Source organism: Periophthalmus magnuspinnatus, chromosome 13 (genome assembly GCF_009829125.3).
Source record: "Periophthalmus magnuspinnatus isolate fPerMag1 chromosome 13, fPerMag1.2.pri, whole genome shotgun sequence".
NCBI lineage: Eukaryota > Metazoa > Chordata > Actinopteri > Gobiiformes > Gobiidae > Periophthalmus > Periophthalmus magnuspinnatus.
Genome location: NC_047138.1, coordinates 32,470,314 through 32,489,673, shown reverse-complemented (window position 1 = coordinate 32,489,673; position 19,360 = coordinate 32,470,314). Strand labels below are relative to the sequence as shown.

The window sequence follows — 19,360 nt, the reverse complement described above, 5'->3', positions numbered from 1 at the left end:
TTGCTGCTGTTTTATTTCACATGTCTGCAGTTTTATTTCACTTCTGTTTGATCATCCTTACTTGTACTCAGATGCTGATGTAAAGGTGTGACCTCTTCGAGCTAAGGCTAAATGTCCAGAATGTCCTAAACGCACACTGTCCTTGAGCTTAGACCTCAGTGTTTACGTGTGTTTACTCCATGGCTCTGGGTAAACATAATAAACCAACATAAACAGTCCTGTATGTTTTGGTATTATTCTATAGATAATTTCCACGACAATTTGGCGTTGGCAGGACGTCTCGTTGATGTTTAGTGCAGAATCAGGTTGTAGAAAGATGTGCACAGTCAGGTCGACTGAAGAGCTGCAAAGGCAGTCTGGGACAGTCGAGGAGGGGTCTGGGACCCACAGGGACCGGGACGTTCGGGGAGGGGTCTGGGACCCACAGGGACCGGGACGTTCGGGGAGGGGTCTGGGACCCACAGGGATCCTTTAGAATACATCACTGCACAAAGTAAATGTAGAAGAGAGTAAAATGCCAACACCTGGAACATGATTATGAGCTTTAAATGTGGTTATGAGGAACAACAGCAAGAGCCACAACCTGAGGAGCCACCTGCGGAGGAGCCACCACCTGAGGAGGAGCCACCACCTGAGGAGCCACCACCTCAGGAGCAACCACCGCAAGAGCCACAACCTGAGGAGCCAACACCTAAGGAACCACCTCAGGAGGAGCCACCACCTCAGGAGCCACAACCTGAGGAGGAGCCACCACCTGAGGAGCCAACATACATACATACATAAGTACATGTACATACATAAGTGCATGTACATACATAAGTACATGTACATACATAAGTACATGAACATACATAAGTACATGTACATACATAAGTACATGTACATACATAAGTACATGTACATACATAAGTACATGAACATACATAAGTACATGTACATACATAAGTACATGTACATACATAAGTACATGAACATACATAAGTACATGTACATACATAAGTACATGAACATACATAAGTACATGTACATACATAAGTACATGAACATACATAAGTACATGTACATACATAAGTACATGTACATACATAAGTACATGAACAGAGCTGAAGAAGAGACTTGGACGAGCAGAGAAACGTCTTCACTCCAACAACAATTTGTCCAGTGACAGATTTGACTTTGTCTTTTACTGTTCATTTAACTTTTATTGGGTGTTTTCGCTCCTATTAGCATCCTAGCTCACTCTATTGTTCTCTTTGTTCCCTTTGTTTGCTCTGGGTCTGAGGATGGAGTTATAGATGAGGGAAAGAAGACGTCTAAGCCCCATTCACTTTGAAGGTGCCTGCAGCCTAGAGCGCCACGTTTCACCACAGACAGGTCCAAACACCACAGATGAAACACGTCAACGCAGCACAAGCAAATACTTTTCTCTACTACACTAGTACTACAAGACCTAGTTTAGACCTGGGTTAGTCCTGGTTTAGACCTGGTTTAGACCTGGGTTAGACCTGGGTTAGTCCTGGTTTAGACCTGGTTTAGTTCTGGTTTAGTTCTGATTTAGTTCTGGTTAAGACCTGGTTTAGTCCTGGTTTAGTCCTGGTTTAGTCCTGGTTTAGTCCTGGTTTAGTCCTGGTTTAGTCCTGGTTTAGTTCTGGTTTAGTCCTGGTTTAGTCCTGGTTTAGTCCTGGTTTAGTCCTCAGTCTTAATGGTCTTGGGCCTTCTTATCTTACAGAGCTGCTTTTATCCTTTGAACCCTCGCGGCCCCTGCGCTCCTCCGGCAGCAGGCTCCTAGTTATTCCCAAAGTAGGACACACACTCATGGAGAGGCCTCTTTCCAGTTTTATGGCCCTCGTCTATGGAACAGTCTGGAGGACCTCAGGGCCGCAGAGAACATTCAGGTTTTTAAAAGCAGGCTCAAGACCCATCTTTTTAGCATAGATTTTGATTAGTATTTATCATTTTACTTCTCTATTTATTTAGTCTTATTTAGGCTGGATAGTGTGTTTATGTTTTACTTATGTTTTATTTACTTGTTTAGTTTTGACTTATTTTATTATTTATTGATTATTTTATTATTTATTTATTTTATTATTTATTGACTTATTTATTGACTTATTTATTAGGTTTGACTTATTTTATTATTTTTAATCATTTTAGATTTGCCAGTGTTTCCTCTGAGGAGCCCTCTGCACCGGGAGCTGTGGTGGGCCCTGGCTCGTGGGCCCCGGCTCGTGGGCCCCGGCTCGTGGGCCCCGGCTCGTGGGCCCCGGCTCGTGGGCCCCGGCTCGTGGGCCCTGGAGGTTTGGTCTTGACCTCATCTCTTCTCTGGGCCCTGGTGTCCTGTGGCTGTGGGTGACCCTGCTCCTGGTGCAGATGGTTCCTCTGGTGGTTCTCTCTCTCATCTGGTTCATCTTTATCAGCCTGTTCCACTTAAACATATTTTAAATGAAACCAAAGGTATTTTAACATGTGTTGGGGCGGGGGGTGGGAGTGTGCGTTGAGGTGGGGGGTGGGAGTGTGTGTTGGGGTGGGGGGTGGGAGTGTGTGTTGGGGTGGGGGGTGGGAGTGTGTGTTGGGGTGGGGGGTGGGAGTGTGTGTTGGGGTGGGAGTGTGCGTTGAGGTGGGGGGTTGTCTGATTGTGTTTATTGATGTGTTGGGGTTGGGTTGTTGGGCTGTCGGGTGGTTGGGTGGGTTTGGTGGTTGGGTGGGTTTGGTGGGTGGGACTGATTTTAATGTGTGTAATTTGTGTTACATTTTTTGTATGAAAAGTGCTCTATAAATAAATGATTTGAATTTGATTATTTAAATCAAACACTTGTGTTCTTAAAATTTTTATTCAGAGACAAAATTTCACAACACTCAAAATAATTATACTCCAACATGTTCTTTTAAAATGATATGGTCAGGCGGTAGGGCATCAGGCTTTCTTCTGAGGTACGGAAGCCCGGAGGAGCCAGTAGATGGAGTAACAGGTGCCTGAAACATAGAGGGAGACTGGGTCAGAGGTCAGAAGGTGAATACACTGGATATGTCTCATTCCCACATGTAAATGAGAGCAGACATCAGGTGTAATCATTTAAGGACAGGCATCAGGTGTAATCATTTAAGGACAGGCATCAGGTGTAATCATTTAAGAACAGACATCAGGTGTAATCATTTAAGGACAGGCATCAGGTGTAATCATTTAAGGACAGGCATCAGGTGTAATCATTTAAGGACAGACATCAGGTGTAATCATTTAAGAACAGGCATCAGGTGTAATAATTTAAGGACAGGCATCAGGTGTAATCATTTAAGGACAGGCATCAGGTGTAATCATTTAAGTACAGGCATCAGGTGTAATCATTTAAGGACAGGCATCAGGTGTAATCATTTAAGGACACAGGTGTAATCATTTAAGGACAGGCATCAGGTGTAATCATTTAAGGACACAGGTGTAATCATTTAAGGACAGGCATCAGGTGTAATCATTTAAGGACACAGGTGTAATCATTTAAGGACAGGCATCAGGTGTAATCATTTAAGGACACAGGTGTAATCATTTAAGGACAGGCATCAGGTGTAATCATTTAAGGACAGGCATCAGGTGTAATCATTTAAGGACAGACATCAGGTGTAATCAGTGCAGGCTTATGATTACACCTGATGTAATCATGTGTAAATGAGTGTTTAACCCTTTTACCTCCCAGTGTGAGGGTCATCGTGGCTCTGTACATCAGCACGTCCACTGTCCCTCCTTTAATGTGCACAGGGAGACCGTTATCCATCTGCACAGGTCAGAAGAGGGGTCAGAACGGGGTCAGAGAACAGGGTTAAAGGTCAGGAGGGGGTCAGAAAAGGGTCAGAGTACAGAACACTGTCAGAGGTCACAACAGGATCAGAGAACAGGATCAGGGGTTAGAAAAAGGTCAGGGGTCAGAGTACAGGGTCAGAGGACAGAACAGGGTCACAGAACAGGGTCAGGGGTGAGAGTACAGGGTCAGAGGACAGAACAGGGTCACAGAACAGGGTCAGAAGGGGTTCAGCAGACAGAACAAGTTCAGAGAACTGGGTCAGGGGTTAGAACAGGGTCAGAAAAGGGTCAGGGGTCTGAACAAGGTCAGGGGTCAGAACAAGGTCAAGGGTCAGAACAGAGCCATGGGTCAGAACAGGATCAGAGGTCAGAACAGGGTCACAGGACGGGATCAGAACGGGGTCAGGGGTCAGAACACGTCACAGAGCTCCTGGTCAGGACATGACAGTAATCAAAACATTTTCTGTCTGCATCTAATTCCACTTTTTTGACCTCAAAGCCGGAGCGAGGTAACAGACCCACGGTTGCCATGGTTGAAGTTGGCTGCTCTTGTGCCTGACTGGCCTGCACACTAAGCAGTTTTACATTTTTAAAATTGTGTAATTTGGACCATTTAAGAAGTGCAGCTTGTACAGGCCAAAGACGATTGGAATGTGAGTGTTTGTTTTTCCTGTATCCATGGAGTCCTGCATGGACCTGGCTATGCTAACCAAGCTAGCTCTGAAATGACTTTTCACAACACTTATTGTATTTTACTGAGAGCTGATTGGCTCAGAGGATACTGTGCTGAGAGCTGATTGGCTGAGAGGATACTGTGCTGAGAGCTGATTGGCTGAGAGGATACTGTGCTGAGAGCTGATTGGCTGAAGTCCCCTCTGTTTCAGTGTGAAGCAGGTGCTCGTCTCCATGGAGATGTGGTAGCACAGATTAAACTCAACTCCCTTAGATTAAAGGTGTACTGTGTAACTTTCCTGCTCGTCTCCATGGAGATGTGGTAGCACAGATTAAACTCAAGTCCCTTAGATTAAAGGTGTACTGTGTAACTTTCCTGCTCGTCTCCATGGAGATGTGGTAGTTCTGAGGTGAGTTCTGACCTGGAAGTGTTTCTGTGCTTCTGGGACTCGGTTCTTCAGAGTCTGAGTCGAGCTCCTGAACCCACGACTCAGAACCACAGGGACCATCTGCACACAAGTACAAGTACAATACTGCATAAAAGTACTGCATAAAAGTACTGCACAAATGTACTGAAGGGGTGATTGAGGCCAGGGCTGTGATTGGCTGTTAGATCTGTCAATCAAAACCAGTCCCTGCATGACCTTCAGCAAGTTCAAAATGCAACTACGACATGAGTGTGTGTAGTAGTAGCAGTAGCAGTAGTAGTTGTTGTAGTAGTGGTAGTAATAGTAGTAGTAGTAGCAGTAGCAGTAGTAGTAGTAGTAGTAGTAGTTATTGAAGTAGTAGTAGTATTTATATCTGCAGGACTAAAGTTGTGTTTGTGTTTGAGTTGAAGCTAAAAACAGATCACCTCAAATAACCTTCAACTGTTTATATCAAAGAGACGACAGACCTGGTCCTGGTTTAGTCCTGGTTTAGTCCTGGTTCAGTCCTGGTTTAGTCCTGGTTTAGTCCTGGTTCAGTCCTGGTTTAGTTCTAGTTTAGTTCTGGTTTAGACCTGGTTTAGTCCTGGTTTAGTCTTTGTTTAGTCTTTGTTTGGTCTTTGTTTAGTCCTGGTTTAGTCCTGGTTTAATCCTGGTTTAGTCGCGGTTTAGTCCCAGTTTAGTCCTGGTTTAGTCCCGGTTTAGTTCCGGTTTAGACCTGGTTTAGTCCTGGTTTAGTTCTGGTTTAGTCCTGGTTAAATTTTTCATTTCTTACCCGTAGGTGGTTCATGTCTGCTCTCTCACGACTCGTGGACTTCGCCTGAACTAAACCTGAACTCGACCCGGACTAGACCTGGACCAGATCCAGACTTGGACCTGATATAGACCTGATCTGGATCTGAGCCTGAGCCGACGTGCTTCATATCAGACGGGAAGTCACTCCAATAAAATGAAACCTTTCAAAATAAGATGAGAATGAAACACTGTTAAAGACCAGTCTGTGAAAACAAATAAGATCAGGAAGTGCACGTTAGCTTGCTAGTTGTTTTTTAATCAAAATTAAAACAGTAAAATTCACGCACAGCTCCAAAAGTGGAACTTAAACACATCTGTGTTTGTGAAGCTGACCCAGCTGCCCTTCCTCCTGAGCTGTAAAGAAGACGGACTAAACCAGGACTAAACCAGGACTGAACCAGGACTAAACCAGGACTGAACCAGGACTAAACCAGGACTGAACCAGGACTGAACCAGGACTGAACCAGGACTGAACCAGGATTGAACCAGGACTGAAGCAGGACTGAACCAGGGCTAAACCAGGACTGAACCAGGACTAAACCAGGACTGAACCAGGACTAAACCAGGACTGAGCCAGGACTGAACCAGGACTGAAGCAGGACTGAACCAGGACTAAACCAGGACTGAACCAGGACTGAACCAGGACTAAACCAGGACTGAACCAGGACTGAACCAGGACTAAACCAGACTGAACCAGGACTGAACCAGGACTAAACCAGGACTGAGCCAGGACTGAACCAGGACTGAAGCAGGACTGAACCAGGACTGAACCAGGACTGAACCAGGACTGAAGCAGGACTGAACCAGGGCTAAACCAGGACTGAACCAGGACTGAACCAGGACTGAACCAGGACTGAAGCAGGACTGAACCAGGGCTAAACCAGGACTGAACCAGGACTAAACCAGGACTGAACCAGGACTAAACCAGGACTGAACCAGGACTAAACCAGACTGAACCAGGACTGAACCAGGACTAAACCAGGACTGAACCAGGACTAAGCCAGGACTGAACCAGGACTACCCCAGGACTGAACCAGGACTAAACCAGGACTGAACCAAAACTAAACAACGACTACACCAGGACTAAACCAGGACTAAACCAGGACTGAACCAGGGCTAAACCGGGACTGAACCAGGACCTGGAAGCTAACGAGACATCTATTAAGGCGGCTAACGAGGCGGCTAGCACAGTGGCTAGCGATGACGGGGCAGTAGATCTTACACTTCACGAGGTGATTTGTGCAGTAAAAGAGAACCTCACCAAAGTGTTTGAGGACAATAAAACAACTTTCAGTCGACTTTGACGGTTTAGTCATTACAGGTGATTTTAATGTACATGTGGATAATGTGTTTGACAGAAACACTAAAAAGCTCAGGTCTGTGTAACCTTTGGCCTGACTCATGTCAGTGAGCCACAACAGAGACACACTCTGGACCTGCTCATTACAACAGGAGTAAATTTTTCAAATGTCAATGTGGTGGATGTTGCTCTGTCTGGTCATTTTTGTGTCTTCTTTGACCTGTCTGTTATTCCCAAACCAACGGCTGGTCCTGCAGTTGTTCAGAGGAGACACATAAATGATAAAACAGGTGCACTGTTCATGGAAATGATTCACTTTGAAAATGCCTCATGCTCTAATGTTGATGATTTGTTGAACTCTGTGACTTCGAGTGTTTTGAATGTTCTTGACACCATTGTCCTGATGAAGGTTAAAATGTTAAAGATCAGCAGAAAGCTCCATGGAGGAATGATGACTCAGGGCACAGAAAAGGGAGGAGGGCCGAGCGGGAGTGGAGCAAGTCAAAGCTCCAGGTTCATTATGAGATTTACAGAGAAAAGATGCACATGTACAACCACAGTTTATGTAGAACAAGGGAGAGGGATTTTTCTGACATTATTGGAAGTTGCAGTAACAAATCTCATGTCCTGTTTGCAACAGTAAACAGATTAACAAACCCCCAGCTCCACTGCCGTGAGAACTAATTTCCACATCTAAGTGAAATGAGTTTGCAGTTTTCTTTAATGACAAGGTTCAGGGCATTAAAAATGCCATCAACTCCACGACGCAAATAACAACCCAGCACCACCGAGACACTTAGAGCGGACTCACAGTCAGTTTCACATCAGTACTATAGTATCTGTACTATAATTCAATTCAATTCATTTTATTTTTGTAACGCCCAAAATCACAACAGTTGTCTCGAAGGGCGTTCATGTTTTGGTTGATGGGAGAAACCGGAGTACCCGGAGGAAACCCATCCAGACACGAGGAGAAACATGAAAAACTCCACACAGAAAGGCCCGGGCGACCCGGGGATCAACCAAACCTTCTGCTGTGAGACATGAGCCACTCAGCCACCGTGATATACACACAAAAACACAACAACACACAAAAACACAACAACACACAAAAACAAACAACACACAAAAACAAACACACAAAAACAAACAACACACAAAAACACACAACACACAAAAACACAACAACACACAAAAACAAAACAACAGGAAAAATCAGACAAAACAAGAAAAATGGGCCAGGCGAGGAGGAGGAAGACCAGATGAGGAGGAGGAGGGAGGGGGACGGAGGAGGGCCAGGCGGGGAGGAGGAGAGGGTCCAGCTGTCATCGGGGCATCTGAAAGAGATACACTCCACAGGGGGAGTGGGACAGGGGACAACATGTGAATAGCATTGCTGATGAGAAAATAGGACAAAGCAGAGGATAGTGCTCAGGTTGCCATACTTCCCCCAGCTAGTTACTCCTACTGCAGCCTGTCTTATCCCGGGTTTTAATGTCCCTAACTCCCTCACTATGTAACCTGGTCTATACCGAAGAGGAAGGTTTTAAGCCTGGTCTTAAATACAGAGACTGTGGGGGCCTGTTTAACATCAGCAGGGAGTTGATTCCATAGCACAGGAGCTTGGTAACTGAATGCTCTCCCTCCCACTGTACTTTTGGACACTCTAGGAACCACTAATAGTCCTGCATTCTGAGAGCGGAGTGCTCTGTTTGGCTGGTACGGGACAATAGCATCTTGCAGATAGGATGGGGCCATACCGTTTAGGGCTTTGTATGTCAGGAGGACGACTTTGAATTTGATTCTAAGCTCGACAGGAAGCCAGTGCAGATATTTTAGTACAGGACTGATGTGGTCTCTTCTTTTAGTTCCTGTTAGGACTCTGGCCGCTGCATTTTGGACCAACTGGAGGCTCCTTATAGTACTTTATAGTACTTTATAGTACTTTTGGGGCAGGCGGTGAGCAGAGAATTACAGTAATCAAGTCTGGAAGTAACAAATGCATGGATGAGTTTTTCAGCATCGTTTTTAGGTAAAATATTTCTAATTTGAGTTATATTTCACAGGTGAAAGTATGCGGTTTTACAAGCTAGGTTTATATGGGCTGTGAATGAGAGATTATAGTATTAGTACTGGAGTATGTGTGTATTCCAGCAGACTACAGGAGAGAGAAAATAGCTTCCGTAGAGTGTTTGTAGGTTAGGTCTATTGTGCTACCCTAAGTGTGCACTGTGACTGAGTCCTACTTAGCATCATCATTCAAGCACTTAATGAGTGATTTCACACCTATTAGCATCCTGGCTGGCCCTATTGGTCTCCTTGTTTGCTTTGGGTCTGAGGATGGAGTTATAGATGGGGATAGATGATGTCTGAGGCCCCATTCCTGTTTAAGGACTGTCTTTCCTAACAAAAAAAAAATCTTCTTTAACTCTCCTCACAAACCATTTCTTTTCTGTGGCTAAAATTTGATCCTCACTCTCCTCAAACCAGTGGTCAGTGTCTTTGAGATGTAGATGGACAGCAGACTGTGTCCTGAGCTGTTCTCTCTCTGTTTATTCTCTTATGTAGATGAACAGCAGACTGTGTCCTGAGCTGTTCTCTCTCGTGTTGGTTCTTTCTCTTATGGAGTGTGTGTTTCTCCAGTGTGACGCTCACTCTTCACTGAATGGAGGAGACACATCACTTTGTTTGTGTCTCAGGGTTTTGTCCTTTGGATGAACCAGTTTGTGCCTTAAAGTGTTTGTGGGTTTGAAAAAGTCAAGAATCTCAAACTGTCTGAAAATTCTCTGAAGTTTTTGAGACACACCCGTTGTGTAAGGAATAGTTACACCTTTCCTTGTAGGTTCAGATTCAATGTTGTCCTGTTTTTTGACCTGTCCTGTTTAAAAAGCAGGACAATGGCCTGACCAGAGCTGAAGAAGCAGCCATACGTCTTCACTCTAAAATGTTTTGTCCAGCTGACAGATTTGATTTTATTTGTTTGTGATGGCTCAGACCTGACGGCTGAGGGACCACACAGATGTATTGTGATGTAACTTGAGACCATGAGTGCAGCTGTGTGTGTTCCCCTTTCTACAGAACACTAAAATAAATACAGTACTACACTTTTACTTCTCCTTCAGAATAGTTCAGGAACTAAAGCTGTTTACTACTACTGAGTACTGCAACCGAGTACTGTGACCGAGTACTGTGACCGAGTACTGCGACTGAGGTAAGACCTGGTTAGACCTGGTTTAGGTCTTGTTTAGTCCTGGTTTACTCCTGGTTTAGTCTTGGTTTAGTCCTGGTTTAGTCCTGGTTTAGTTCTGGTTTAGTCCTGGTGTAGTCCTGGTTCAGTCCGGGTTCAGTCCTGGTTTAGCTTTGGTTTAGACCTGGTTTAGTCCTGGTTTAGTCCTGGTTCAGTCCTGGTTTAGACCTGGTTTAGTCCTGGTTTAGTCCTGGTTTAGTCCTGGTTCAGTCCTGGTTCAGTCCGGGTTCAGTCCTGGTTTAGTCCAGGTTTAGACCTGGTTTACACCTGGTTTAGGCCTGGTTTAGAGCTGGTTTAGTCCTGGTTTAGAGCTGGTTTAGACCTGGTTTAAACCTGGTTTAAACTGGTTTAGACCTGGTTTAGACCTGGTTTAGACCTGATTTAGAGCTGGTTATAATGATCTTGTATTTCCTCAGATGCTGTTGCTCCCTCTGGTGGCTGCTTTGCTCCTTTACACCCCCCTCACAGGAGCCCAGTGGGACTACAAAGATGGCAGACAGGACTACAAACATGTCGGGCCCCACTGTGGGTGGAAGTGCATGCTGTTCACGCTACAGTGGCCCGGGAGCTTCTGTCAGGTCTGAACTCAAACAATCTGATACTACATATCTATGTATAAATGAATGTATGTATATGTGTATATAAGTACATATGGATATAAGTATATATGTATATATGGATATAAGTATATATGGATATAAGTATATAAGTATATATGGATATAAGTATATAAGTATATAAGTATATATGGATATAAGTATATAAGTATATATGGATATAAGTATATATGGATATAAGTATATATGGATATAAGTATATAAGTATATATGGATATAAGTATATATGGATATAAGTATATATGGATATAAGTATATATGGATATAAGTATATAAGTATATATGGATATAAGTATATAAGTATATATGGATATAAGTATATAAGTATATATGGATATAAGTATATATGTATATATGTATATAAGTATATATGGATATATGGATATAAGTATATATGTATATATGGATATAAGTATATAAGTATATATGATATAAGTATATATGGATATAAGTATAAATGGATATAAGTATATATGGATATAAGTATATAAGTATATATGATATAAGTATATATGGATATAAGTATAAATGGATATAAGTATATATGTATATATGATATAAGTATATATGGATATAAGTATATATGGATATATGGATATAAGTATATAAGTATATATGGATATAAGTATATATGTATATATGATATAAGTATATATGGATATAAGTATATATGGATATATGGATATAAGTATATAAGTATATATGGATATAAGTATATAAGTATATATGATATAAGTATATATGTATATATGTATATAAGTATATATGTATATATGGATATAAGTATATAAGTATATATGATATAAGTATATATGGATATATGGATATAAGTATATATGGATATAAGTATATATGTATATATGGATATATGGATATAAGTATATAAGTATATATGGATATAAGTATATATGTATATATGATATAAGTATATATGGATATAAGTATATATGGATATATGGATATAAGTATATAAGTATATATGGATATAAGTATATATGTATATATGATATAAGTATATATGGATATAAGTATATATGTATATATGTATATAAGTATATAGGATATAAGTATATATGGATATATGGATATAAGTATATATGTATATATGGATATAAGTATATAGGATATAAGTATATATGGATATATGGATATAAGTATATATGTATATATGGATATAAGTATATAGGATATAAGTATATATGGATATATGGATATAAGTATATATGTATATATGGATATAAGTATATAAGTATATATGATATAAGTATATATGGATATATGGATATAAGTATATATGTATATATGATATAAGTATATATGGATATAAGTATATATGGATATATGGATATAAGTATATAAGTATATATGGATATAAGTATATATGTATATATGGATATAAGTATATATGGATATATGGATATAAGTATATAAGTATATATGGATATATGTATATATGGATATAAGTATATATGTATATATGGATATATGTATATATGGATATAAGTATATATGTATATATGTATATAAGTATATAGGATATAAGTATATATGGATATATGGATATAAGTATATATGTATATATGGATATAAGTATATAGGATATAAGTATATATGGATATATGGATATAAGTATATATGTATATATGGATATAAGTATATAGGATATAAGTATATATGGATATATGGATATAAGTATATATGTATATATGGATATAAGTATATAGGATATAAGTATATATGGATATATGGATATAAGTATATATGTATATATGGATATAAGTATATAGGATATAAGTATATATGGATATATGGATATAAGTATATATGTATATATGGATATAAGTATATAAGTATATATGATATAAGTATATATGGATATATGGATATAAGTATATATGTATATATGGATATAAGTATATATGATATAAGTATATATGGATATATGGATATAAGTATATATGTATATATGATATAAGTATATATGGATATAAGTATATATGGATATATGGATATAAGTATATAAGTATATATGGATATAAGTATATATGTATATATGGATATAAGTATATATGTATATATGGATATAAGTATATAAGTATATATGGATATATGTATATATGGATATAAGTATATATGTATATATGGATATATGTATATATGGATATAAGTATATATGTATTTATGTTTATATATATACGTCTCCTCCTTGAACCGCCTTTAACCACCTTAACGTGGTGGAGGACTTTGAGCATCTCAATGATCCTGGGAGCTCTGTTGCCGGGGGCTTCATGCCCCTGGTCGGGTCACCCGTGGCAAACAGGTCCTGGGGGACGTGTCAGGCTAAGAGCAGGTCAGAGGCCCCTCATGATGAGTATTAGAACAAGGCCAGGACTGGCATTACTGGGGCCCCACCCTGAAGCCAGGCTTGGGCTGGGTGCTCCACATCGAGCGCCTGGTGGTCGGGTCTCACCTCCGGTCCGGTCAGGCCCAGTCCGAAGACGCAACATGGAGGTGTCCTCCCATTTACTCAGCACCTGTGGGAGGAGCCGTGAGGGGCCAGTGTAGACAGATATGGGCCGGATCTCTGGACATGAAGACTGGCTCTGGGGACATGGACTGTCACCTCACTGGGGGGAGGAGCCTGAGCTTGTGCAGGAGGTTGAGTGTTATCAACTAGATATAGTCGGCCTCACTTCCATGCTCAGCTTGGGCTCTGGAACCCAGCTCCTTGAGAGGGGCTGGACTCTCCATGTCTCTGCCGTCACCCGCAGGAAGTGGCGGCGAGCTGGTGTGGGCTTATTGCCCCACAGCTCAACCGCCTCATATTGGAGTTTACCCCAGTGAATGAGAGGGTCGCTTGTGGGACTCTTGAGGTAGCTGACGAACACCGGTGGGCCAAGTGTGCTGTGGCTTGTGTGGTCGCAGAGGTAAAAACTCAGGGTTGGGAGTTTGGGGAGTCCATGGAGGAGGACTATCAGACGGCCTCAAAGAGATTCTGGCAAACGGTCCGACACCTCAGGAGGGGGAAACAGTGCTTCACCAACACTTTTTACAGTGCCGGGGAAGAACTGCTGACCTCAACTGGGTACATTGTTGGATGGTGGAAAGACTCCGACCGTCACATCTTCCAAGGAGGAAGCAGAGACTGGGAACCCAGAGGCGGACTCGTCCACGCTGGCTGAAGTCACTAAAGCGGTTGGCAAGCTCCTCAGTAGCAAGGCTCCAGGGGTGGACTCGATTTACGGGTCAATCTACATTCCTACCCTCACCTATGGTCATGAGCTTTGGGTAACCGAAAGGATGGAAGATACAAGCGTTTAAATGAGTTTCCTCTGCAGGGCGGCTCCCTTAGAGATAGGGTGAGGGGCTCGGTCACACAGGAGGAGCTTGGAGTAGAGCCGCTGCTCCTGCAATGGATGGATGTATCCCTCCATCTATCCATTTTCTTCCTTTTATCCAAGGCCGGGTTGCAGGGGCAGCAGTGTAAGCAGGGACTCCCGGACTTTCCTCACCCAAGACACATCCTCCAGCTCCTCCAGTGGGACCCCAAGGCGTTCCCAGGCCAGCCGAGGGACATAGTCCTGGGTCTTCCCCGGGGCCTTCTCCTGCTGGGACATGAACACCTCCCTAGGGAGGCGTCTGGGAGGCATCCTGAAGCTGCTCCTCTTGACAAGGAGGAGCAGCGGCTCTACTTCGAGCTCCCCCTGTGTGACAGAGATCCTCACCTTATCTCTGAGGGACCACCCAGGCACCCTGTGGAGGAAACCCATTTCGGCCGCTTATATTCACAATCTTGACCTTTCAGTCATTACCGAAAGCTCATGACCATAGAAGAGGGTAGGAATGTAGATTGACCCATGGTCATCGGACACTCGGGGCAGTGACCCCCAAACTGGAGGCAGAAAACACTACAGCAGATCCCAGGAAAAACATCTCAGTCCAGAAAAGTGCAGTACAGAAACAGCAAAGATACTGTAGAACCCTCAAGCTCCTAGGCCTCTGGTAGAAGACTGGAAAAAAGGTTGAATCAGACCACCTACTGTGGGTGGGGATGAGGTTTTTTTTATCTACAGTGGGGCAAAAAAAGTATTTAGTGAGCCACCAATTGTTCAAGTTTTCCCACTTAAAAAGATGAGAGGCTTGTAATTTTCATCATAGTTTCACTTCAACTATGAGACAGAATGAGGGAAAGAATCCAGGAAACCACACTGTAGGATTTTTAATTATGTCATTGGTGAATTGTGGTGGGAAATTAATAGTGACTGCCTCCATAATTTGCAAATTATGGTGGAAAATAAGTAAGGTTCTGGTCCCAATGGACCGTAGCCTCCTGCCAGAGGGAAGTGGCTCAAATTGTCCATGTCCAGGGTGAGAAGTGTCAGCTGCTCTACGGCCTGCTCCCCCCGAGTCCTGGAGACAGGTCCTGTAGAGATGGAAGGAGCAGCTTCTCAGCAGAGGTACAATGTGCTGCAGTCTCTGTCTGTCCCTGACAGTGGCCCCAGCGACTGCCTCCATAATTTGCAAATGATGTTGTAAAATAAGTATTTGGTCAATAACAGAAGTTCATCTCATACTTTGTTATATTCCCTTTGTTGCAGTGACAGGTCGTTTTCTGTCTCCAGAGGTTTTCTCTGTTGCTGTAGTTTGGTCCGTTCCTCCTGCAGATCTCCTCTAGAGCAGTGATGTTTTGGGACAACACGGACTTTCAACTCCCTCCAAAGATTTTCTGTGGGGTTGAGATCTGGAGACTGGGCCACTCCAGGACCTTGAAATGCTTCTTATGAAGCCACTCCTTCGTTGCCCGGGCAATGTGTTTGGATCATTGTCACGCTGAAAGACCCAGACACGTTTCATCTTCAGTGTCCTCGCTGATGGAAGGAGGTTTTCACTCAAAATCTCACGATACTTGGCCCCGTTCATTCTTTCCTTTACACGGATCAGTCTTCCTGGTCCATTTGCAGAAAAACAGCCCCAAAGCATGATGTTTCCACCCCCATGACTCACAGTAGGTCTGGTGTTCTTTGGATGAGACTCAGCATTCTTTCATCTTCAAACATGACAAGTTGAGTTTTTACTATAAATTTCTATAATTTGGTTTGATCTGACCCTGTGACATTGTCCCAATCCTCTTCTGGATCATCCAAATGCTTCTGTCAAACTTCAGACGGGCCTGGACATGTCCCGTCTTAAGCAGGAGACACGTCTGGCACTGCAGGATTTGAGTCCCTGGTGGTGTAGTGTGTTACTGATGGTCCCTTTGTTACTTTGGTCCCTCTGCAGGTCATTCACTCGGTCGTGTGGTTCTGGGGTTTTTGCTCTTTGTTCTTGTGTCATTTTGACCCCACAGGGTGAGATCTTTATTTACCAATTAACTTCACTTAACTACAATGTGATTTCTTTCTTTCTGTCTCATAGTTGAAGTGAAACTATGATGAAAATTACAGGCCTCTCTCATCTTTTGAAGTGAGGAGTTTAACTTGAACAGTTGGTGAATGAATAAATACTTTTTTGCCCCACTGTATGAGTTTGTTTAAGTCCAGATGAAGGCCACGGGGGACCCACTGTGACACCCACTGTGACACTCTAGTGTGATGTACCCACTGTGACACTCTAGTGTGATGTACCCACTGTGACACTCTAGTGTGATGTACCCACTGTGACACTCTAGTGTGATGTACCCACTGTGACACTCTAGTGTGATGTGCAGCTGTCCATGCGGCGCTTTGTTATGATGACGTTTGTGGCGACGTGAGCCATTGAACACTACAGTTTTCTAACATGGAAGTCAGCGGACTTGTTTCTTTTATGAAGTAGTTTTATTGTGATTTTAAATGTGTAAATTATAACAGAAACTACAGAGACACAAGCACAATAAGACTGATTTAAAATGTACTTTTTTTTTTAGATCTTAGACAAAGAAACTCTGTGCAAAATTCCTCCAAACGTCAATAACTGGACCATCCACGGACTCTGGTGAGGCCCTCTTTAAATCATTCCTTTTTAGTCCTGGTTTAGTCCTGGTTTCGTCCTGGTTTAGTCCTGGTTTAGTCCTGGTTTAGTCCTGGTTTAGTCCTGTTTCATCCTGGTTTAGTCCTGGTTTAGTCCTGGTTTAGTCCTGGTTTCATCCTGGTTTAGTCCTGGTTTAGTCCTGGTTTAGTCCTGGTTTCGTCCTGGTTTAGTCCTGGTTTAGTCCTGGTTTAGTTCTGGTTTAGTCCTGGTTTAGTTCTGGTTTAGTCCTGGTTTCGTCCTGGTTTCGTCCTGGTTTCATCCTGGTTTCGTCCTGGTTTCGTTCTGGTTTAGTCCTGGTTTAGTCCTGGTTAGTCCTGGTTTAGTCCTGGTTTAGTCCTGGTTAGTCCTGGTTTAGTCCTGGTTCAGTTCTGACTAGGTCTCTGTTTTGCTTTAGGCCGGTCAAAGCTCATAACTGCTGCTCCTGCTGGCCCATGTTCCACTCTGACATCAAGGTAAGTACAGATGTGGTTCAGTCCCGGTTCAGTACTGGTTTAGTCCTGGCTCAGTCCGGGTTCAGTCCTGGTTTAGCCCAGTTTAATCCCGGTTTAGTCCCATTTTAGTCCCGGTCTAGTCCCAGTTTAGTCCTGGTTTAACTTCGTCTTCTTTTCCATAGGATCTGGAAACAAACCTCACAGAATTCTGGCCGTCTTTCCTGAAGTCCAGATCGGACTTCCAGTTCTGGTAAACTCTGCTGATCCTGTGTGAAAATGGCTGGTGCCTCTTCAGTTTTTATAGAAAATCATTTTGTCTTTGAGATGTGAAAAATGCACTGAGAGCTCGTTTGTCACGGCTCCAGTTTACAGGAAGTCAGCCATTTTGGGCTCAACCCGGGAATTTCAAAATCACATCCCTCTTAGTTTGGATTTTCCATCTCAAAGCTCCAGGTCAGAATCCGTCTGTTTCTGGGACAAAATGATCCTCCATTTTGAGTCGGATTCTCTGTGGTTCAGCCGCCATTTTGAGAAAGAGTTTAACCCTAACTCACACGAGTCAGACCAGTACAACAACTCCTCCTACAGCACCTCCTCCTACAGGGCCTCCTCCTACAGCACCTCCTCCTACAGGGCCTCCTCCTACAGTACCTCCTCCTACAGGGCCTCCTCCTACAGGGCCTCCTCCTACAGCTCCTATAGCACCTCCTACTACAGGGCCTCCTCCTATAGCACCTCCTCCTACAGGGCCTCCTCCTACAGCACCTCCTCCTACAGGGCTTCCTCCTACAACACCTTCTCCTACAGGGCCTCCTCCTACAACAACTCCTCCTACAGCACCTCCTCCTACAGGGCCTCCTCCTACAGCACCTCCTCCTACAGGGCCTCCTCCTACAGCACCTCCTCCTACAGGGCCTCCTCCTACAGCACCTCCTCCTACAGGGCCTCCTCCTACAGCACCTCCTCCTACAGGGCCTCCTCCTACAGCACCTCCTCCTACAGGGCCTCCTCCTACAGGGCCTCCTCCTACAGCTCCTATAGCACCTCCTACTACAGGGCCTCCTCCTACAGCTCCTATAGCACCTCCTACTACAGGGCCTCCTCCTATAGCACCTCCTCCTACAGGGCCTCGTCCTAAAGCACCTCCTCCTACAGGGCCTCCTCCTACAGGGCCTCCTCCTACAATACCCCTCCTACAGCTCCTACAGCACCTCCTCCCACAGGGCCTCCTCCTACAACACCCCTCCTACAGCTCCTATAGCACCTCCTCCTACAGCAACTCCTTACCCCTTCTTCTCCTCCTGCACCTCCTCCTGCACCTCCTCCTGCACCGCTTCCTCTTCTTTGTTTGTGATGATGTGTTTGTCCCAGGCGTTCAGAGTGGTCCAAACATTCTCATCCTCCTGGACCTCCTTCTTCTCCTCCTGCACTCCTCCTGCACCTCCTCCTGCACCTCCTCTTCTTTGTTTGTGATGATGTGTTTGTCCCAGGCGTTCAGAGTGGTCCAAACATGGCGTCTGTGCTGCCTGTGTGGAGGGACTCAACTCTCCGTTCAAATACTTCAACACCTGCCTCCAGTTCCGACAACGATTCCACGTGGACAGGTCCGACCAGAACAAGACCAGAACCAGGACTAGAACTGGACCAGAACCAAACCAGAACCAAGACTAGAACTGGACCTGGACAAAGGACCAGAACCAGGTCTAGAACTGGACCAGAACCAAACTAGAACCAAGACTAGAACTGGACCTGGACAAAGAACCAGAACCAAACCTGAACCAGGACCAGAACTGGACCAGAACCAGGACTGGACCAGAACTAGAACCGAAACCAGAACTGGACCACGCCTGGACCAGCACTGGTCACTGCAGGTCAGCAGTGTCAATTTCTCTACAGTCTGTGGTTTGACCTGAGTCTCTGTCTCTTTCAGCCTGTTGGACAGAGCCGGCATCACTCCGTCCTGTAACAAGACGTACGAGGTGAGTCTGACCCGAGACTGACCCGAGACTGACCCGAGACTGACCCGAGACTGACCAGAGACTGACCAGAGACTGACCAGTGACTGACCCGAGAC

The 19,360-nt window shown here is 43.7% G+C and overlaps 2 protein-coding genes across 2 annotated transcripts in view; one reads left to right on the top strand and one right to left on the bottom strand.

Annotated features, from left to right (window-relative positions):
- Positions 1–2,823: 2,823 nt before the first annotated feature.
- LOC117380280 (cytochrome c oxidase subunit 7A2, mitochondrial) lies at positions 2,824–5,787 on the bottom strand. The gene is made up of 4 exons (XM_033977064.2): positions 5,663–5,787; positions 4,885–4,971; positions 3,680–3,764; positions 2,824–2,973 (listed from the first exon to the last, which is right to left on the bottom strand). Exons 1-4 carry the CDS (start codon positions 5,675–5,677, stop codon positions 2,915–2,917), a joined length of 246 nt encoding a protein of 81 aa, XP_033832955.1. The 5' UTR covers positions 5,678–5,787; the 3' UTR covers positions 2,824–2,914.
- Positions 5,788–10,092: 4,305 nt separating this feature from the next.
- rnaset2l (ribonuclease T2, like) overlaps positions 10,093–19,360 on the top strand; it is an 11,003-nt gene continuing 1,735 nt past the window's right edge. The window contains exons 1-7 of the mRNA XM_033976649.1: positions 10,093–10,193; positions 10,646–10,807; positions 16,752–16,819; positions 17,250–17,307; positions 17,469–17,536; positions 18,777–18,890; positions 19,217–19,265. Coding sequence (XP_033832540.1) covers positions 10,646–10,807; positions 16,752–16,819; positions 17,250–17,307; positions 17,469–17,536; positions 18,777–18,890; positions 19,217–19,265 — 519 coding nt within the window. The 5' untranslated portion in view covers positions 10,093–10,193. The remainder of the gene's footprint in view (positions 10,194–10,645; positions 10,808–16,751; positions 16,820–17,249; positions 17,308–17,468; positions 17,537–18,776; positions 18,891–19,216; positions 19,266–19,360) is intronic.

Excerpts from the sequence above, each read along its gene's own strand:
- LOC117380280 (XM_033977064.2), bottom strand. Across the intron at positions 3,765-4,884 it reads AAGCACAGAAACACTTCCAG|ATGGATAACGGTCTCCCTGT; the intron begins GTCAGAACTCAC and ends TGACCTGTGCAG. Across the intron at positions 2,974-3,679 it reads GATGACCCTCACACTGGGAG|GCACCTGTTACTCCATCTAC; the intron begins GTAAAAGGGTTA and ends TCTATGTTTCAG.